The sequence below is a fragment of the Colossoma macropomum genome, unplaced genomic scaffold, assembly GCF_904425465.1.
Source record: "Colossoma macropomum unplaced genomic scaffold, Colossoma_macropomum, whole genome shotgun sequence".
Taxonomy (NCBI): domain Eukaryota; kingdom Metazoa; phylum Chordata; class Actinopteri; order Characiformes; family Serrasalmidae; genus Colossoma; species Colossoma macropomum.
In genome coordinates, this window is record NW_023494796.1 from 2006725 (window position 1) to 2029272 (window position 22548).

The 22548-nt window shown below is 41.0% G+C and overlaps 1 protein-coding gene across 1 annotated transcript; it reads right to left on the reverse strand.

The window, feature by feature from the left end:
* Positions 1 to 3: 3 nt before the first annotated feature.
* On the reverse strand, positions 4 to 22197 carry LOC118816963 (microsomal triglyceride transfer protein). Its single transcript, XM_036583576.1, has 18 exons — positions 22027 to 22197; positions 19225 to 19412; positions 18200 to 18343; positions 17979 to 18086; positions 17389 to 17505; positions 17152 to 17291; positions 16215 to 16365; positions 15461 to 15618; positions 13908 to 14076; positions 11362 to 11469; positions 10116 to 10328; positions 7645 to 7856; positions 6632 to 6729; positions 5895 to 6016; positions 4292 to 4519; positions 3467 to 3591; positions 1826 to 1996; positions 4 to 1244 (listed from the first exon to the last, which is right to left on the reverse strand). Exons 1-18 carry the CDS (start codon positions 22085 to 22087, stop codon positions 1097 to 1099), a joined length of 2661 nt encoding a protein of 886 aa, XP_036439469.1. The 5' UTR covers positions 22088 to 22197; the 3' UTR covers positions 4 to 1096.
* Between the last annotated feature and the right edge of the window lie 351 nt (positions 22198 to 22548).

Consider the following 22548-nt stretch of genomic DNA (forward strand, 5'->3'; position numbering starts at 1 on the left):
GTGTAAAATCACTCCAAATGGCTCTTTATTCATGTTCACATGGTCAAAAATTAGCCCCTGAAGAATATTTACACCGACCATACAAAAAAAAAGAAGTATATAATTTACAAGGCACCACTGTCGAATAAAATGCTGATTTTTTTTATCTCTGTCACAAAAAACCCCCCAAAAAACAGACTGCGCTAAACCGTCCAGCTCATGTAAACATCTGATGTGTTCTGGTTCTTCCTTGGCTGCGTTGCCTGAGATGTGGAAATTATTCAGCTCAAATAAATAACCTAGGAGCAGCTATACAGCCTCTTATAACACGTTATAAACACAGACATACTATAAAACCAATTACAATCGCTGAAGCCACTTTCGCTACTTCACACTGGGAGTCTTGATGGCTGAAAACGTATTAATTGTTCATCTGTACCAGTAAAATGTTTGTAATTGTCAAAAATCTGCATTGAAACGTTTGAAATTTTAGTCTTAAAACAAAAGTTCAGCCACAAACACTGCTAATGTGGCTAACAGCAAACAAAAGCTAGCAGAGTGAGTTAGCATTGCGCAAATGAGGTCATGCTAACTGCTGGCTTTCTTGAAGCTTTAGCTTTTACTCACTTTTAGCATCGTTAGCATCCTGTGTGCTGTCATTTTTGGGTCGCTTGATAGGAAAATACAATACAAAGGGAGGTTTGGCTGAAGACCTCCAAAGATAAAGGTCTCAGAAGCTCACCGCAAAGTTTAGCCTGCTAAAGATGTTAGCATCCCTGCTGAAAAGACCAGCACAGACCAGCAGGGATTCTATGCTGGTTTAAGCTTGTTTATTCTGGTCTAGTACTGGTTTAGCTGGTCACCCAGCATCCAAAGCACTAACATATGCCGGTTTTGCTGTTGATAAGCACATCAGCTTCCATTTCTGCTGACCAGCAAACCAGCATCACTGCTTTTGCTGTTCTATTCTGGTTTTTCCAGCAGGTTTGCAGACAAAAAAAGGCCATTTTTTTCTTCAAAAAGTCAAAGTCCAGTTACTACTGGTGCAGAAAAGACATGCTAAGGCATTTAGCCAATCCAACCCAGCCGAGTGCAGCCTTTTACATGTGTTCTAGGTCTACCAGCTGCTATCAAACACTTTCTTGCACATGTTGGAGTTTTCCTGGTGCAGAGGGAATTCAGAGCCCGGCACTAGCCGCTCTCTGCTCCTCTGCCAGGCGAAAGGCTCTCCAGAGGCTAGCTTCTCCATTTTAGATACCGACTCCCTGCAGAAAACAAAAGAAGCAGCTACAGGTCAGTCACTGTCCTTCTTAAAGCAACATTGAATCATGCTAATGCTATTTTTTCTATAACGTGGTATAGTTAAGAGTAAAAGTGATGGTTTGGCAAACATGAAAAACAAACTTTAAATGAATAAAACACGACTTTCTTGCCCCGAATTGAGTTAGCATGATGCTAACTGGTGTACATAAACTTTCATTATTTGTTAGTAGCAAGTTAGCTTGTTGGCTCCAGTGCTAAACCTAAGACCCCAAAAGATTTTTGGCCAAGCTAAGGCATTGAACACTTGAACAATAGGTTTATTGTATAGTTTCTCGTTTTAAGCCTTAGTAATCAGTAACATCTATGAATTATTCAGTTACTAATCTGTGAATTCGCTATGTGCACAATGCTAGGCGAACATGGATTAAACCTAGTCTTGGACTAAACGCAGTGTCCAGTGCTTGGAGACCAGCTCTTAGAGTTGATATGAACAGGAATTATATGTGAATACATGTATTACATGCGGTGTTATTGTGTTGATATGCACTGGGATGTTCCCATAGTGTAAGGTGAGGATGGGTACCTGAAGGGGAAGGTGGTTTTGTCCATCTGCATGCAGACGAGGAAGGGGTAGTTGGAGAACTGAACGGTGGTGATGAAGTCCAGCGCCGCCTCCATGTCAAAGCTCACCTCCAAACCCACGCTCAGGAAATCAACGTCCACTGTCACGTTACCCACAACCACCAGAGCGCCCCTAAAGAGAAAGCAGTGTAGAGCGACTTCAAAAAGGGGGACGTCACACTGGAAGGTGTCAACAATACAAACCCACCAACAGTACAAACAATACAGAAGTGTAACTTTTCTTGATTTTCTAAGTGAAAAGAAAAGTCTACAAAATAGCCATATCGCCCCCTACGCTTCCTGTAGGGTATTACAGTCTGTCAGAATGACTGTGTGGATCATATGAACATTATAGAGGCTTTTTAAATGAAACAGTAGAAGCCATATCGCCTCCTACACTTCCTGTAGTGTATTACAGTCTGTCAGAGTAACTGTGTGGATCATATGAACATTATAGAGGCTTTTTCATTAAACAGTAGAAGCCATATCGCCCCCTACACTTCCTGTAGTGTATTACAGTCTGTCAGAATGACTGTGTGGATCATATGAACATTATAGAGCTTTATAAATGAAACAGTAGAAGCCATATCGCCCCCTACAGTTCCTGTAGTGTATTACAGTCTGTCAGAATGACTGTGTGGATCATATGAACATTATAGAGCGCTTTTTAAATGAAACAATAGATGCCATATCGCCCCCTACACTTCCTGTAGTGTATTACAGTCTGTCAGAATGACTGTGTGGATCAATGTACAGCAGTATCCATGACAAATCGACCGTGTTGACTAGTTATGGTGGCCCTGCTGAACTCCTTGACACATATCTAGGCATCAGATGAAGCTTAGCCGTTTTAAAGTACATGTGGCTGTCCGGTTAATCTCTTGCCTGTCCATCTTTATTGCTCCACTCAAAATGGCCATAGCGATCAGCGGGTTTGATGGTGACATGCTGAGCTCAAGGACCTTAGAGAGCTACAGGGTATTCCCATCTATACATAGCTCGCCTGTCTGTCTGTCTGTCTGCCTGTCTAAGTGTGAGTGCCTTAGTATAAGAGGTAGTACTCATTTCTCTGAATCATCCACCTGCCTCTGTCTGTCCTGGGTGCTGGCAGCAGCAGGAAAAAAGCAGATGCCACCTAGAAATACCGTCCACATAACAAAGAACTGACCCCTGCACCTCTCATTCACTGTGAATCCAGCCCGCAGCTTTCGGCTTTCTCACTTGACGCTAAGCACTAACTTACAACTGAACCCGTTGATGTTTTCCACCAAAGTTGACAGCTTTCTCTTCAGACTCTGCTACCCAAGGACGGCCTATATTTGGCCTGATGGATCCGAAGCAGCCACCTCACCTGTCTGCCAATGCATTTGTTTCCTGGCGAACGCTTAGCCGGCTTAGCTAGCATTCCCAGGCTAGCGGCCAGAAGCTAATGGAGTATCAGAGGCTGCTAACGAGAAGATCAGAGGAGCTCCCTGAGCCTATCCAGAGGATTTATGACAAAATGATAAGCTCCACAGACTTAAATCAACAGCTGCCGTCGGAGGGAGGCGGAGACAGAAGCCTTTAAGCAATGATGCCAAACACAGAGGGCTTAGCTTCATACCTGTTGTTGACGCTAGTCTTGGATTCTCTGTACCAGAGGCTGAACTCCATTCCTCCAGAGATATCAATGCCCAAACCGCCTTGGAACTCCACAGCGGCCCGCAGACCAGATTGCAGCGGGATCACCTGAACGATGAAGCCAGAGCAGTTAGCAAAGATCATGTAGTAAGACCGTGTGCTAAATGACAATGATTTATAATCTAGAGATAATACAGTCCAACGTAGCCAACAGTCTGACTGGGGAAACTCAAGAAAACTTTATCTAGTCCACTGTATGTCAACTGTTTGGGTATTAGCAGCGTAGAATTAGCATCTGTCAGTTAACGACTTATTTGAGATCTTTTTATCTACTTATTTTGAGTAACGTTTGATCAGCCATTTTATGGTCATTATAATAGAACCATTAAAGCAATACTTTGGCCAAAAAATCGAATTATTTTCACTTTTCCCAAATGTAGTTGATCAGCCATCATGTTTGGAGTCTAAAGTTTGTATCTTAGGTTTTGCACTCAGCTGTACATCAGCTATGAAGTAAGTAATGGAAGCTTATACTCCACCAATTAGCATCATTTTAATTGCACGCCTAAAACATCACTTACTTCACACCGTGTCGAGACTTGCTTGTACTGTTATCTACAATAATGGGCCACAGAATGGCAAATAGGTAAAAACTGCATTTGCATCTATTTGTGTCCTTTTTTAATAGCAACTTTCCTACCTCCTGCTTCTCCCAATGTCCTCCTTGCTTCAGAGTTTTTGCTACATTTTCACTCACAACCACATTCAATAACTGATCATTAATTGGTGAGGGGTTTACCAGTCTTACCTGTGAATGGTCAGTAAGCAGGATGAGTCCCCTGACCACATTGATGGGGTCTCCGGACATGGAGAACATTTTGGACATCAGGTCGCTGTAGCCCTTGAAGAAGGTCACAGGGCGAAGCTGCACGTCCATAAGAAGTGCTGACATTCCAGCGAATGACTCCAGGTCCTCCTCACCCTCGTCAGGTGTGGCAGCAATTAGAGACTCCAAACCCTGTGCCTCAATAGCCACCTGGGTGAAAGAGGTACAGGTGAGAAGAGGTTAACAGGTAAGAGAAGGTGTATATGTAGGTTTACAGGTAAGAGAAAATGTACATGCTTACGTGTAAGAAAAGGTGTAAATGTAAAGAGGTATAGGTAAGTGAAGGTGGACTGATCAAAGGAGGTTTAAAGAAAAGAGAATAAGTACAGGTGAAAGGTGTACAGGTATGAGCAGGTGTACAGGTGACAGGGTTTACAGGTAAGGGAATATGTATAGGTAAAAGGTGTACAGGTATGAGCAGGTGCACAGGAAAAAGGGGGTTTACAGGTAAGAGAATGTGTACAGGTGATAGGTCTACAGGTAGAGTAGGTTTAGAAATGAGAGAGCGGTGTAGAAGTGAAAGGAGGTTTACAGGTCAGAGCAGGAGTACGGTGTAGAAGTGAAAGGAGGTTTACAGGTCAGAGCAGGAGTACAGGTGATAGGTCTACAGGTAGAGTAGGTTTAGAAATGAGAGAATGTTTACAAGAGCAGATGTACAAGTGGAAGGAGGTTTACAGGTAGGAGCAGGTGCAGAGAATAGGTTTACATGTGAAAGTAGATTTACAGGTAAGAGCAGGGGTACACATGAGAAAAGGTAAGGGGTACAGGGGACAGGTGTACAGGAAGGAGCAAGTTCACAAACTAAAGGAGACTTACAGGTAAGAGTATGTGTACAGGTGAGAACAGGTGTGCAGGTGAGAGGTTTACAAGAAAAAGAGACTGTGTACAGGTAGAAGACAGTTTAGAGGTTAACCTAGGTGTACAGGTATGAGGTACCTGTGCACCTGAAAATGCTATACTTTAACACCGCGCAAGTAAAAAATGGAACCAGACTCAATGTCTGTGCATTATTTTAGTAAAAAACTGATTGATCAATTAAAAACTATAATGGATAAAAATGACAAATTCTTTGCAAATTTTTCTTTGTAAATCAATTAGAAAACAATACCGTCGCTCTTTATTTTGCGAGGGACTCCAACATTCCTTCCTTGGGATGAAGGATCTGTTTTCTCAACTGACAGAACTTCAGTTAGGACACGTTTTCCTTTAAACTAAATGCAGTTTGTTGCACAAAAGCCTTGCATGACCTGCTGGAGTCGACAAGCAGCAAGACTGGAACCCAGACGACTAGTGTCACTTCTCCTAATACTCTATTTATTATGCTCATAAACACGTCGGCCAGGTCTAATCTTAAAGCACAACAGCTGGGTCTTAAAATATACTGTACTGTGAATTCTTCTTCGACTCTGGAACCGACGGTGTGGCTTTAATATCTGATGAAATCAGCAACGAGGTGTAGAATGTTCCCTCAGTTACTGTGATTGAGTTTCTCTGGCTGAGCAGAGCTGTGTTATGGTTGCAGTACCTGCAGGCCTTGCAGGAGGGCGCCGTTGCTCTGGCCGTAAATGTTCATGATGCTCCTCCTCAGGATGCCGGAGCCTGAGTACAGGATGTCCAAGCTGTAGGTAGAAGTGACATCACTGCCCCCTACAGGAAAACAGGTGTGTTAACAGCAGCAAAGAACAGAAAACTGATTTGGGCCCAATTTATTTCTGAGAAGTTTAGACAGTCATGTGTAAAGTTTTGGTCAAATGCAGCCAAACACAGTGCCTAAAATGTGCTACTTTAGTTTTGCACTGGAGCTACGAGGCTAATGTAGCTGATGAGTAATGGAAGCTAATGCAAACCCATTAGCATGGCTCTAACTGCAGGCCCAAATCCTCGTGCACTCGCCTCAAACTGTGTGGAGTTGGAATAATGGACTCCAATGGACTTGGTTATATGGTTTATGACACTGTGTGACTCACTGTTTTCTATAAACTAAACTAAAGTAAGTATGAAACCCAGGATTCCAGGTAGCTGCTAATATTTTTAACTATGCCAACATACTTCAGGTTTATAGATAACAGTGTGCCCAAGTTTATAGATCCACGTTTATAGATAACTGTGTCTCAAACAGTGTCAGAAGGTCTGTTCAGACACCAAACATGTCTCGGCTGATCGACTACATTTGGGATAAAGGGATAAATTTGGTTTTGAAACAATTTCACTTTCTTGAAACAGAAGAAAAGTTGCATGGAGAAGAAGCGAGAGCTCACTTACGTGTCATGAAGCCGGAGTAGGCAGAGGAGGATCCCAGCTTTGAGAAACGGTCGTAGTTGTGAATGATCATGTCCTCCATGGCTTTCTGTACCAGTTTACTGCAGGATGATGAAGAACAAGGTAGTGTCTGTTAACATTCCAAATATACGTTTATCTGTGAGGCAAAACTGCTCTTTCAATGGGCACAAACTTGTCTTCGTCCAGGCAAAAGGCTTTTTATTGTTAACTTGCTCTTTTTTACCTTGTTTGTCCATCACGTCATATCATTTAAAATCATTTGTTTTCTCATGATCTTCCGCCAGTATTAACCAATAATATCATGTTTTACCTGTTGTTTGACTTACAGATATGTCACAATAAGCATAGGTAGTTTATGTAGTGTACCTGTGCAGGTAAGATTCAACTGTAGTAAGTAAATTTAGCATATGTTGTGTAACTATGCAGTTAAGACTCACTTACACTGAGCATATATAGTGTACCTGTGCAGGTAAGCCTCACCTGCACTGAGTAAAACTGAGAGTATGTAACCTACCTGTGCAGGTAAGGCTCACCTGCACTGGGTAAACTAAGCATATGTATTGTACCTGTGCAGTTATGACTCACCTGCACTGAATAATGAGCATATATAGTGTACCTGTGCAGGTGAGGCTCACCTGCACTGTGTAAACTGAGTTTATATAGTGTACCTGTGCAGTTAAGGCTCACTTGCACTGATTAATAAGTTTATATAGTGTACCTTTGCAGGTAAGGATCATCTGCACTGAGTAAACTGAGCATATATAGTGTACCTGTGAAGGTAAGGCTCACCTGCACTGTGTAAACTGAGTGTATGTGATGTCCCTGCGCAGTTAAGGCTCACTTGCACTGATTAATTAGCATATATAGTGTACCTGTGCAGGTATGGCTCACCTGCACTGAGTAAACTAAGTATATGTAGTGCACCTGTGCGGGTAAGGCTCACCTGAACTGAGTAAACTAAGCATATGTAGTGTAATTCTGCAGGTAAGTCTCACCTGGCGGGCATTTCAAAGCGCAGGATGTCCTGCACTTTGGACAGCATGTACTTGTTCATCTCATGTGGCAGGTGGCCGATGGACAGCAGCAGGTTCCTCACCTCCATGTAGGACGGGTCGCTGCTCAGGATGACGTCAGCTGCCGCCGCACGCACATTCTTTTCATATACACGGTGGTTCTGATGATACACACGGTTCAGCGTCTGCCTCACCTGAGTGGAAAGGAATGGAGGAGGTCTCTTGATTAAAGTCAGGCTCTGAAGTGCCAAAGCATTACATCCAATGTGGCGTACTTTAGTTTATGACCTGTATAGTACATTAAACACATTTACAGTTTTACAAAAACCTGCTTTAAACTGTGTCTAACTGTTCAGTAATTTCTAATATACTTGCTTATGTCGTTTCTGACATTGTTTAAGACACATTTTAGAGACATGCATTCCAACTAATTTCGAGTACCTGCACAAGTTAATGAGCGGATTTCCTGTTAACTGACTTCAGAATTAGCGCAGCCTTGATTTTTAGATGACTGCACAGGAGGTATCAAAACATGTTTTGTCATTTGATAAAAACTGGTAGGTTTTGTGTGAGATGAGTAAGAGAAGCTGCCTCTTCAGAAGAGCTAATAAGCTTCAGAAGAGCCAATCCCTGATAGCAAGAGGACAGTGGACCACTGTCGGCCCACTGATGGCAAAGCTGGTGGTCCGCTGGCGTTTTGCTCAGCGTTTTCCGGTGGTTACGCAGAGTCATAGACAAAATTCCAGTTATCATCGTTTATTTTCTATTTACAGTCCAGTTGACTTATTTTTCCCTCCTTCCTTTCTTCAGTTATACTTAGCTTAGTATCTGCAATAACATTTCTATAAAATCATTTTATATCAGGCCTAGTAATTATTTTTTTTTCTGTCAGTTGTTTGTAACGTTTATTTTCCAAAATAAAGTCTCTGTGCATTTCAAATCTGTTTGAGAAGATTAAAAACTAGTTAGAGCTTGTTTGCAGGACAGTAATCTGGGTGGTCCGAGGGTGGACCAGCAGTGGCAAACAGTCAGTGGGGTGCCGACCTTATTAAGTTAGCGGACCGATATATGCTCGCTCCGTGAGATGTTGCTATGCTACGGCTATCCGATACAATATTGGATGCTGATCGTCTTCTACACAAGGTATTTTCTCCTCAGTGGACGATGTGTCGACATGTTAGTTTCTCAAAGAAATATATTTTCACGGTTCTGGACCGAGCTAACCTCAGCGAAACCTCACGTTAACCACTCTGTCAGAGATTACCGAACAACTCCATGTGGTTTGAGGCAAGACTCTGATAGTTTAGCACCATGCTAACCCTGTGGTCATAAGCATCCATTACTTGTTAGCTACATTAGCCATTTTAGCATTAGCTAAAAACACTAGCAACCACCTGGAAGCCTGGATTTTGTCCATGTTTGTAGATTACAGTATCTGAAACCATGTTAACCCCTCTGTTAGAGATAACCGAACAACTCCATGTGGTTTGAGGCAAGACTGATGATTTAGCACCATGCTAACCCTGTGGCTATAAGCACCCATTACTTGTTAGCTACATTAGCCGTGTAGCTCCCGTGTAAAACTAACGAAGCAAACTTCAGACTGACTTTTCTGAGCGACTCACGGTCGTTAGCTCATGACCTGCGCAGGGGTCTGTATTTCAGGTAGGAGGCTATTTGCGCTAAGGCTAAAAGCAGAGTTGATGACGAAAGGCTGTTTCCATCTCTCTGATCCAGGGCCTATTTCTGGAAGGGGGATTTCTCAGTTAGCTGGATCATTTCAGACAGTGTTCCTTGATGCCGGTCCAGCGAATTGCATTCCAGCGAACTGAATACAAAGGCAAACTTTTGAGTAATAGATACACTCTTAAAAAAGATGGTTCTCCAAGGGTTCTTTAGTGAAGGGTTTTATTTAGAACCATGAGTTCTACATAGGACCATTTCATGCTTGAAAGGTTCTTTGCATTGTGATGGATGGAGAATGTGTTTTATTTGGTTCTATATAGCACCGATGTGAGTTCTTCTATTTTTACGATGTCAAGCTTGTAACAATAGAAGAACAGGTTTTTGGTGCCATAAGAGCAATATTACTACGCAAAGAACCGTTTAAGCAGGGAATGGTTCTACATACAACTCATGGTTCTAAATAGAACCATACTCTTTACTGAAGAACCCTTGAAGAACCCTTGAAGAACCATCTTTTTAAAGAGTGTACCCAGTGGCCCCAGAAAGTATTTGGACAGTTTAACCATTTAAACATTGGTACCCTTTTTAATGAAGTTCTTTAAGTGGAGAAGAACATGTTTTGGCTGAAGAACAACATTTTGGTAAAAAATGAAACCACGTAAATTTGATTTTCGGCCAAACTATCACTTTAATTTTCGGTGTTTATCCAGATAAAGTGAGATGTCCCGTTTGGCGGAAGCTCTGTGGTGACGTCTGTGTTCACTAACCTCGCGTGTGATGAGTAGATGGTCGTATCTCTGCAGTGCGGTGATGGCGATGGTGCTGAACGCTCCAGTTTCAGACTCAGAGTACCGGGCCAGCAGCGGGATGGCCTCGGGCAGGAGGGAGTTCTTCAGGGCCAGCAAGTACATCTGCACCTCCGCCTCGTCCTGCGTGCTGTCTGGCCCAGCCAGGAGCAGCTGCTTCACCGTGACGACCGTCTGCATCGGGCAAAACGTGGGAACGTGAATCATTCATATTATTCACTTCAGGTTGATTCATATCATGTTTGATTTTGCTCTGTTTCAGTAAGTCTGATTCATCTGAATCATATCTGTTTAATTCATTTCACGCTCACATTAATTCTTTTCAGATTCACTGATGCTTCTGTAACAACCTTGTTCACTCAGAGAGGGAACATAAACTTTATGTCTATTTCATTCAGTCTAATGAGTTCTGATTCATTTCAGTCTGAATCACGTCTTTCCACGATTCGTTCATTTCATTCACCTAGATTTGAGTAAGTTTGCTTAAGTTTCGTTTGATTCTGTTTGATTCTGTTTGATTCTGCTTATGGAGTCTGATTCATTTAAATCGGATTCATTCACTCACTGTGTTCACTTAGATTCAATTAATCTTGCATTTGATTTGATCCTGTTTGATTCAGTTTGGGTAGTTCTGCTTCATCTGATTCATTTCAGTCTGACTCACTTCAGATTGATTCATTTTAGTTGGACTTGTCTCAGACTGATTCAGTTTGCTTCAGACTCATTTGGTTTAGTTTTAGTTCTTCAGCTGAACCAAATCTGATATAAATACTAGTTTAACTCATTTATAGACAGTTACTGTGACTGGTGAATAATTTGAAAGAATCAGTTCAGGATGAATAAAAAAAAATTCTTCATGTTAAATTAATTATATTAACATTTAAAATGTGCCAAAAGTCAGAAGCAAATAAGTGATTCCAGAAGCAAAAAATATATCAGCAAAATCAACAAATAGAAAAAATTAAAAGCAAAAAATGGCAAAACAAGCAATTATTTTATATCAAAATTAGCATAACTGAGTAGTAATCCTTTTTTTTTATTAAGGTTACTTTAACTGTCATTATTTATATTTGCAATATGTTTTGGACACTGATTCTTAGCATTTTGCTCATGGATATTATTATTATATTTGAAACTTTTGGCACAAAATGAACTCCATATGAATCTTAACACTGAAGCAGATTGTTAGTGTGTATAAAGAGCTCACCGGCAGGTCGCATCCCCCTTTCAGACAGAGTTTTTGGACCAAAGCTCCCATGATGATCACAACAGACTCCTTAATGTCGTTACTGCCGATCTTTCCCTTTGAGATGTCCTGCAAAGAATATACACAGACTTCAGAATCATAATCCAGTATAATCCACATTATCTTAAATTAGCCATACAACTTTTCATGTATGATTTTTTTCTCTAGTTGAAGGCCTGACAGCTGTTCATTGATTGCTTCTAATGTGGCAGTTGAATATGTGTCATATTATGCAATATTCTGTAGCATAATATTGAATATTTCAGCCTTTTTGGTTCGACAGAATTCATGATATGAATTCACCAGGGTTCTCTCACTACAATACCCAGCATGCATTAGGCAAATACGCCACATAACCATGGGAAATCCCTGTGGTGTCTACCGATCCAGGCTAAGCTAATAAATACAACCAAGCTAACGAAAACAGTGATTCTCTCTTTATTCAGCACAAAACGAACGCCAGAGATACGTTTTTAACCCTTTCAGTCAGAGAAAAGAAGCCAAGCTGAGGTTTTGACATCTAGACAGCCATGCTAACTTTTAGCTTTTAGCTTCTATCTTTTAGCTTATTGTTCTGCTCGTCTGTCGGGTCATTTCTGTCATCTAAGTAAACCAGTAATGATGATTCGAAGTTACTACAGTTAAACAGCTGCAATAATATTAGCTCCCTAGCAGTAACATTAGCTGTCTGCCTTCCTTCTGTATTCACCGGCTAGCAAAAATAAATAAATAAATAAATAAATAAATAAATAAATAAAAAACCGCTCATCCTCCAAAATCCACCCCAGAGCAGTTGTAGTTTTCCAAAAGTTCCTCCCACCTTCAAGATACGTCATCAGAAGGTTGTTTCCTGGTCTTTAAAATGGGAAAACTGCTACTCGTTTGTAGCTAAAGATACCAGCTACGTAGCATCAAGCTTCAAAAAAACACATGCAGTGTCTTTTGCAAGCTTCACTTGTCCACGTTTAACCTACACACTCACAAAAGATCATTGGTCAAGGGTTCTTTAGTAAAGGTACTGGTTCTATCTAGAATCTTGAGTTCATTTCATGCTCACATGGTTCTTTGCATGGTTCTTCAGACTGATGGAGGAAGTGTTGTATATGTTTTCAAATAGCACCAAAATGGGTTCTTCTGTTGTTACACACTTGACTGTAACAACAGCAGAACCCCTTTTTTGGAGCTATTTAGAGCTTCTGGTCCCACTTTATATTAAGTGTCTCTAATAACTGTGTAGTTACATGTGAACAACATATGCAACAACAATGTAACTACTAATGATTTAGTCACTGTTACAGATGGATTACAGAAGTTCACCTTATGTAATGACACAAGTGTATCTTAATAGTTGTAACAGCCTATTCGCTGTCATGTAATTACACAAGAGTAATAACATTAACGTAATTACATCTGTAATCAGACTGGAACAGCAGTTTATTTCAGAAGGTTTTTTTTTTCCAGCAGTAAAAGGAAGTATGTAATAACTTACACTAACACATTACTTACACTATATCTGCCAGCTTTCCTAACATTTAGCTGGCATTTATGTTGCTAATGCTGTGACACTGTAACCAGTTTCAGCTTTTAACTATTCTGTAATGTGACAGAACAGCAGAAGAACCCTTATATTAAAATGTAACTGTTATGACAATAATTAAAAGTATTACATTAAACCAAAAACAATGTCTATATTACTACTGTATTATTACACAGTAACTACATAATAACTACACAGGAACTGTCCACTTATTTTAAAGTGTAACTTTAACACTACAGGAAAGTTCATGTGTAGTTGTTATATAGCTACAGTGTAATTACAGAATGGTATTAATCAATGTGACATGATTGGGTCACCTTGTTACAACACAGTCATTCCACAGTAATTATATAAAACGAACTTTCTTTAACTGCTAGAAAAGACTTCTGATCTGTAGTGTATCAAAAAGGTACACTTGTGTAATTACATTAAGCAAAACTGAAGTTGATACACGTGTAATTACATAGGCTGTACTGCTGTAATCCATCTGTAACATTGCCTAAATCATCAGTCGTTACATTGTCGTCGCATATGTTATTGATGTGTAACTACACAGTTATTAGAGCCACTTAATATAAAGTGGGACCCAGGTTCTCTATGGAATCATATACAACACATCAATCTGACAAACCTTTTCATTGTGCAAAGACCTATGGTTCTATATAGAACTCATAGTTCGAAGTAGAACCATTGCCTTTACTAAAGAACTCTTGAAGAACCACCTTTTTTAATCATGTCGAACATCCAGATGTTCATGTTAGTGCTAAAAAAGAATGTTATACTGCTTAAAACTGAAATCCCATTGGATTCTAGCAGAATTTAGCATTACCATAGTTTTCCGTAGACATTTATGGTCTTATAGTCACCACATTTACACAGATATTATGTTGGACGTTAGTGGACACAGTTCTAAAGCCACATCATGCCCTGGAACCGCGGGTTGCTCTGTGTTTGTGTTTTGCGTTCTCACCAGCAGGGCCTGTAGCATGCTCTCCGTAGGGTGCGAAGCGAAGCCGCAGGCATAGAGGAATCGCTCTTGCAGCATCATTCCATCTGCTTTGCTGAAGTCCAGGAACTCCAGCATGGCCGACAGAGACGAGGCCGTCTGGGCGGAGGTCACCGCGTCCACCAGCTGAGGACTACAGAGGGAAAGAGAGAGAGTTAAAGAGATCAAACACAATTTACACAATTTCTCACGGTAACACTTTCTATGAATGTCACGTTTGTAAGCATCTATAAACACATTTCTAACATGTTGTAATGCATTCATAAGGCATTATGAACATGGATATAAATATTTATAAAAATGAATTACATTACATTACATTATGAATTGTTAATATAATGCATTATAAGTAGTGTTAATAACATGTTATACTGTCAGTGCCAAAGAGGTCAGTCCCAGCTTGGAGAGCGTAAAGTAAAGACAAATACAAAGTTTATTTACAGGATTTCCAGTATTATATTTCTTGCTGCTGGTGCTGTTAAAGCTGCATCTTCAGGGCTGCAGTCCTGAATATTCAAATGCTCCAAACAGGCTGTCCAGCCTAGAATTACTGCTACAATGTGCTTTTCTTACCCAGCGTCTCACTTTAAACACTACATTACATCACAGCAAACCAAGTACCCATCAGCCCCTCCCCTGAACCCCCTCTGACATCACACTGAGCGTGAAGTCACTGTGAAGTGAAGGCCTGGAGAGGGAAAGGCGAGATAATAGACTGCTGTCATTGTAATTTGTTCCCTCACTGGTTCTAACGTCTAGCGCTAGAACCCTTCACTCTGTAACACTACACTACACTACAGTAATGCTAATCTCTCCTAACATTCTATTAGATATGCAGTGTTAAGTTAGTGCCAAGCTAACGGTGGTGTACATTGACTTTCCCACATTGGGTAAAGCACTGATGGCAGCCCTAGTTTAAACTCTGACATTTGAAGCCTGTAATGTGCTTTACTGTGTATGTTTTAGTGTTTCAGTAAATCCTTCAGTAAATACTTCAACTTGAAGCCTCACTCTGAACACTGGAGGAGGCTTTAGTACAGTACGCTTCACTTTACTTAGAGTGGACAAATACGACTTATGAGCTCTTATAATTTGTTATGAACAGTACTTATAATGCATCATGTTAACAATTCATAATGCATAATAAGCATGGCTATAATGTATAATGCATTTTTATAAATATTTATAGCCATGTTTATAATGCCTTATGAATGCATTATAACATGTTATGAATGTGTTTATAGATGCTTACAAATGTGACATTCATAGAAAGTGTTACCTTTCTCTCTTTCCACATGTGAAGTCAATGTAGACAGGTTAACAAAGCTATGTATCTATGGATTAATGAGTTTATCCACCACCAGTTAGCTTAACTGAGCTGATCTACTATGTAATTGCTAATCAGATCGAGGCAGGTTGGATATGTTAACGAATTAGCCAGCATGGTAACATTACAAGCCACGGTAAAGACAGTGAGGCATAAAGAAAGAAGAGGAAAGCGAGCGATCGGCTCTTACAGTGCTGTCTTGCTGCAGTTGCGGAGCACCTTAAGGATTTCGGTCTTGCTGGCTGTGCGGAGCTGCTGGATCAGGGTCAGGAAGCTGCGGGGGGCAGACGTTTTTGACAAAGACTCGGGCTCCAACTGACCACGAATAGCTTTCCACGTGTCCATCAGCTGTAGACACAAATACAGAGATATGCAGATTTGAATGGAAATCAGGTTTGCGCTGTTTGCCCCACTTACTCTAATGTAGTTGATGGCCTTCTTGAGCTTATAACCACCAACTAGCATAACTGCCATTGTGCTAATAAGTACATTAGCATAGCTAAAAACAGCAGTAGGCCTTTAACATCTTGAAGCCTGAATATTGTCTGTATAATTTATTCCATGTTTATAGATAACAGTATAGTCGAGTGTATTATAGATTACTTAACAACTCCATACAGAAGAGTCAGCAGTTATTATACTTATTTGTGTTTGATAGCTAAGACCAGCCCTGGTCCTGGAGAGCTGCCTTCCTGCAGAGTTTAGCTCCAACCTGTACCCAATAAGCTGCACCGCCGCTTATGTAGCTTTACTATATCTAATCTAGCCAATCAGGGACTTGGGAAGAGGCTGATTAGCTGGAGCAGGTGTGGTTGAAACCAGGCTTTGCAGGAAGGTAGCACTCCAGGACCAGGGCTGGAGACCACTGGCTTAGACTGCTACTGTTAGCAACATGAGCCACAAAGTTCTCATAATCACACAAACTCCTCCATGCCGAGACTTACTGAAGGGCATCCTTTACACTGGCTCTTCCCCTTCTCTGAGATAACCCCCACCGAGAAGAATTTTGGGTCCAGACTCTTCACCACGCTGGCTGCGTCTTTTCCAGCAGCCTCCACTGGGCCTGAAGCCACTTCCAGTAGAGACAGAGATTGCCTGGAGAAACACAACAATATGATGTTCTGGAGAACTGTGGAAATAGTGCAGGGCTACTGGTTCTGCCCAACTGTCATAATAGTGATATATCGCTACACTACACCTATTTCCATGGTTATGCTACACCTGTTTCCATGGTTACACTACACCTGTTTCCGTTGTGGCGCCACACTTGTTTCCATGTTAACCCCACATCCGTTTCCATTATGCTACACCTGTTTCCATGCTAACATTACATCCATTTCAATGGTTACACTACACCTGTTTCCATGGTTACGCTACACCTATTTCCATTGTGGCACCACACTTGTTTCCATGTTAACACTACATCCATTTCCAAGATTTTGCTACATGCTACATCTGTTTCCATGCAAACACTATATCCATTTAAATGGTTGCACTACACCTGTTTCCATGTTTACACTACTTGTTTCCATGGTCACACTACACCTATTTCCATGGTTATGCTACACCTGTTTCCATGGTTACGCTCCACCTATTTCCATGGTTGTGCTACACTTGTTTCCATGCTAACACTACATCCATTTCAATGGTTACACTACACCTGTTTCCATGGTTACGCTCCACCTATTTCCATGGTTGTGCTACACTTGTTTCCATGCTAACACTACATCCATTTCAATGGTTACACTACACCTGTTTCCATGGCTACGCTCCACCTATTTCCATGGTAATGCTACACTAATTTCCATGGTGTCCAAGGTAATGCTACATCCAGTGCACATTCTGATACTCTCTCTCTCTCTTTCTCTTTTTTCTTCTCACCTGGACAGGATTTTGGCGGCAGTTGTCTGATGAGCATTGACGGACAGGACGTGCATTTCCTCGGCAACTGCAGATTTGATGAAGCCATCTTGCAGAGTGATGACAGTTACTGAGGTAGACTTCTCACTCACACCCAAAACCTGAGAGCGAGAGAGAAAAATTGATATTATTAATAATAATAAGAAGAAAACGATTGTATATGTAACACACTTTGTTGGCCGTGTTATCTAAGCTGACCTGGCTGTGCGTTGTGAATCCTGTCTCCTGGGTTTTGCAGCTGTCCATGCGCTTGGTGCGGACCACCTGGTCTTTAGTGGCCTTATACTCAACCAGACACTTCCCTGAAGCATCAGCCTATAAACACATAGCATTTATCCACTGTAAAAATCATTTTACAGAAGCAGCAAATAAAGAATATAACTGCATTAACATCTGTATAATTGCCTCAAAACAAAGGCATTAACCACATATTGTACAGTTAACTGCTTTTATATTCACTAACTTTAATGAATTATCCAATATCTACTTTAAATTATTCAGTATTTACTATGAAACGTCCAGTAACTACTATAAATTATTCAGTCAGTATGAATTATTTAGCAGTTACTATAAGTAATTCAGTAAGCAGCACAAATTATTCAGTAATTAGTTATGAATAATTTAGTATGGACATAATAATTTAGTAACTACAATGAATTATTCAGTAACTACTTTGAGTAATTCAGTAAATACTGCAAATTATTCCATAACAACTGTCAATTATTTATTACTACTATGAATTATTCATTAACTACTACGAATGATAGTAACTGTTTGTCACCCATTACCTCTATCATCTTTCCAGAATTCAGCTGCATCATTAGCATACTGGCCACGCCCCTCTTCAGGTTCTTGACAGTCATAGGCTCCGCCTTGTGGGTATAGAGGCTCCTCACCTGGGACGGAGTAACAGATTACCATGACGACCATATACCACAAATGTAGCGCTGTGGTAGTGTTTGTTTATGTTTGTTTTGTTATTGTTTGTTATTTGTTTGTGTTTGTTTACCTTGCCCATTCTCCAGAGCAGCATGAAGGGTCTCTGCAGAGCCTCCAGTTTCTCTCTACCCAGAATGCTCTCTGTCGTGGTGCCGTGGAAGATGTTGTTCTTGCGCGAACGTTGGGTTGCATTCTGGATCTGAACATTGGAGATCTGAAAAAGAGAGAGAGAGAGGGAGAGAGAGAGAGAGAGGGAGAGAGAGAGGGAGATGGAGATATATTGCCATGTCCTGATAAGAACTTTCTTCATTGTTTTGGGCTTATTTGTCTTATTCAGTCAAATGATGCAGGTTTATGGTCAAGAGCCATTAGCAGAAGCATTACAGTGACATTCAGTAACTACTATGAGTGACATTAGTTGTATATCAATTCTTCTCTCTGTCGTCTTTCCAGAATTCAGCTGCATCATAAATATACGCCAATCAGGCATAACATTATGACCACCTCCTTGTTTCTACGCTCATTGTCCATTTTATCAGCTCCACTTTCTATATATAGGTGCACTTTGTAGTTCTACAGTTACAGACTGTAGTCCATCTGTTTCTCTGCATACTTTGTTAGCCCCCTTTTACCCTGTTCTTCAGTGGTCAGGACCCCCAAGGACCCTCACAGAGTACTATTTGGGTGGTGGATCATTCTCAGCACTGCAGTAACACTGACGTGATGGTGGTGTGTTAGTGTGTGTTGTGCTGGTCTGAGTGGATCAGACTCAGCAGTGCTGCTGGAGTTTTAAACACCTCAGTGTCACTGCTGGACTGAGAATAGTCCACCAACCAAAAATATCCAGCAAACAGTGTCCTGTGGGCAGCGTCCTGTGACCACTGATGAAGGACTAGAGGATGACCAACACAAACTGTGCAGCAGCAGATGAGCTATCGTCTCTGACTTCACATCTACAAGGTGGACCGACAAGGTAGGAGTGTCTAAAAAAGTGGACAGTGAGTGGACACAGTGTTTAAAAACTCCAGCAGCACTGCTGTGTCTGATGTCCACTCTGTGGGCATCTCTCAGTTTGACCTAGCTGGGTTGTCTCACCTGGACTCGAAGCAGTTGGTCATCCTGGTTCTCCGGGTTCCTCCAGGCCAGGCTGATGCCCACATCGCTGGAGAACTGGAATCCAGCGCTTCCTTTGGCCGTTCCTTTGGGCCGGTTCAGCCCGAGCTCCACCCCATAACGGAATCTGTAGAGCCGTCCATCGTCCAGTCTCGGGCCTGCGCTCGCACCTGAAACAACACAGCGCACACCATGCTGAGAGACGTGCTATACGCTGAGTCCAGGTCAGCGGGAGATGTTTACTCAGGATGGTTTGGGTCGGGGGGGATGGGAGAGGCATGTAGGAATGAGAGAGAGGGCATCACCAAATGTAGACTTCAGTCTTCAGGGACCTCAGTAGACCTTAACACACTTCATTTAAGGTAACAGTTTGGCAAAAATCTGATTTTCAGTTTCCATCTTTACTAGGGCTGAACGATAAACCATATATGTATCATTATCGTGATATGAATATCCACAATAAAAAAATTTGTAAGGCCTGCGAGACGGAACAGATCAAATTACCTCAGTCATAGTGTCCAGACTGACAATTACATTGGTGGAACGTAGCGTTTGAAGTTAAACAATTGTTTCATTGTTCTGGGATTTAACTGTACTTAACCATTAGGCTAAATGGCCAATTACAAAATATTCAGATATGCGCACAGCTCAAAAAACTACTGTCTCCAGAACTGCTAGCCTGTAACAGTGCTTAAAATGTGAAGACTATTCTTAGTCCAAGAGCTGTATGCTGAATGTACAAAGCAGTAATGGCAACAGTTACAAGAAACGTGCATCACCATAAGGAGCTTCAAACTACTACATATATGTATATATATATATATATATATATATATATATAGTAGTATGTATATATATATATATATATATATATATATATATATCTTCATAGAACATCAATATTTTATATTTATATCTCTTACCCTGGTTGTAATCGATCTGAATCGATCGTCTGAAGTTTGCTATTTAGTTTTAGCACTGGAGCTACGAGGCTAACTTAGTTGATAAGTCATAGAAGCTCATATGCAGCAATTAGCATGCTGCTAACAGCAGGGCTAAATCATCAAATGCTCGCCTCAAACTGTGTGGAGTTGTTCAGTATATCTAATAAACTTAGTTATGTGTTTTTTGACACTGTATGAAACACTATTATCTCTAAACATGGACTAAAGTATGCTAGCATAGCTAAAACACCTCAGTGCAGTGCTATTTGGTGCAGTAGAAGCTTCCAGCACTTCTTAGCTACGTTAGCCTTGTAGCTCTCCAGATAGCAAGAGGATAGAGAGCCACTGTTGGGCCGTAAATGAGTAAATGTGCTTTTTTCTCTAAAATAATCCTTCAAATGGGACCAAAAGAGTGTATTTTAAATAAGAAAATTAGCCTTGACTAAGCAGTGAAGACACTAAACTGAGGATTATGTGTTTTTCAACATGTTCGAGATGTTCTGCTGCTAAATCCAACCTCTTAGAGCAAAAAACAGTAGAGATTCCACTCTGATGCTTTGAGACTCTGAGGTTGGAGCTTATTAGCTGTTTTTTGTGTCCAAGTGCTCCAGTCGATGTTGTAATGTACTCATATCTGCAGCAGCGGGTGGGTCCTAGATAACGGAGCCACACTGCATTAGCACACACCACAGATAACAATCACAGTGGACCTGATCTGCTAACAAGTATCTTCACCTTTTCAGTGAAGAGTTTAGACTGAAAGTCTTTTGCTTTAAAGGGTTTATGTCATAAAATTACACCGTTCGAGTTGTGATGTCACAAAAATGAACACATTTACTGACTATTCCGCCTACAGAAAGTGAGCCAGATAGGAATAAGGACAGGTATAAAGTAATAAGAGATAGGCACATGGTAGCCAATCAGAACAGAGCTCATTTACATATATCAGTCTTAAAGGCACAGTTTGTTCAATTGATTATACATACAACAACACAAATAGACCTCAGTGGCCAAAAATAGAGAATATGAGCCCTTTAATGGACTGTTTTGTACTGAGTGTAGACTTTTTTTCAGTCCAAGTGCTTTTTAAGTGCTTTTTTGCAGTGTTGTCGGAACAAAACCTTGTATCTCCAAAATGGTGACTTTACAGGAGAAGGAAAAAACACACTTTGCTTTTAATGTAAGTCAATGGAACCAGAGTTTTTACCAAGTCATTTTGGGCCGTTTCTTTTGGTCCGTTCATCATGAAATTTACACACAATGTAAAGAACAACAGACACTTTCAAATTATGTCAAAAACTGAAAAACGACAAAAATATGAGGTTTTGTTCTGACAGCAGCGATATAATAGCTGCAATCTCTCCCCCCCACTCTCTCTCTCTCTCTCTCTCTCTCTGTCTCAGTACAGTCCGATCTTGTCAATACTGACGTGTCACTCTCAGATTTCATCACATCCTGGAATCAGAGTTTTTCAAATCGGACCACATTTCTGCCATTCTGGTAGTTCTTTCCACATCCATCAATATATATCACTGCTGTGTATGTATAATATCAGCTATATGCGAATACAGCACCTATACATTCAGATTCTCTTTCATTTTCAATCATTAACTGACTTGAATGGGAGCGACTGAATGAATGAGAATGAATGAAATCAGTTCGCTGTACAGTTTTACACAAAGCTAGCAGGTTCTAGGTCTTTTACGCTGAAATTTAAACTGAAATTTGCACTTCAGTCCATTTTACCTACTGCAAACCAATTTAGCAACTTTTTTTTCACGGTTTGACCTTTGTAACAAAAACAGTAAAAGAAAAGAAAAAAACAAAAAAAGTCACTTACCTTCAGAGGAGGCGCTTAAAAACGCAGTCAAGCAGAGCAGAAGCGTGACCAGCCGCTGCATGGTGGGCCTGCAGAGTGACCAGTGGAGTGAAGAGAGATGGGTAAGCCAGCAAAGGAGCGAAGGAGAGAGAGAGAGAGAAAGAGGGGGGCAGGAGTTTGTAGCTTAAATGATGTTTATCTGGTTGGAGGGCAGAATCCAAACTCCACGCTCCAGTTCTAAGTACGTGCCAAGGTAATGATTAACCGGCAGTGCTTAGTGAGCTTTCAGACGCGGCGATCTTCACCGTGGATGTGAGGAGTCATGAGGCCTATATAGAGCCTACCTATGGGCCATCAATCAGCGCTTGATCAACACGCTCGTCCCAGTCAGGCCCCGTCATCAGCAGGACTCTGATTAAAGAGGTTTTAGCCATAGCAGTTAGCACCTTCTAAATCCTCTCAAATTCACAATCAAGACCCCCCCCCCTCCCCCCAACCTGTTCGATATGATTTCTGATTCTTAGGTAAAGATTCAAAATAATA

Coding starts and splice junctions, on each gene's coding strand:
- LOC118816963 (XM_036583576.1), bottom strand. CDS start 22,087: ATGCAGCGGCTGGTCACGCTTCTGCTCTGCTTGACTGCGTTTTTAAGC. Junction 18,344..19,224: donor ACCAACTGCTTCGAGTCCAG/GTGAGACAACCC, acceptor TCTCTTTTTCAG/ATCTCCAATGTTCAGATCCA. Junction 18,087..18,199: donor TGCTCTGGAGAATGGGCAAG/GTAAACAAACAC, acceptor ACTCCGTCCCAG/GTGAGGAGCCTCTATACCCA.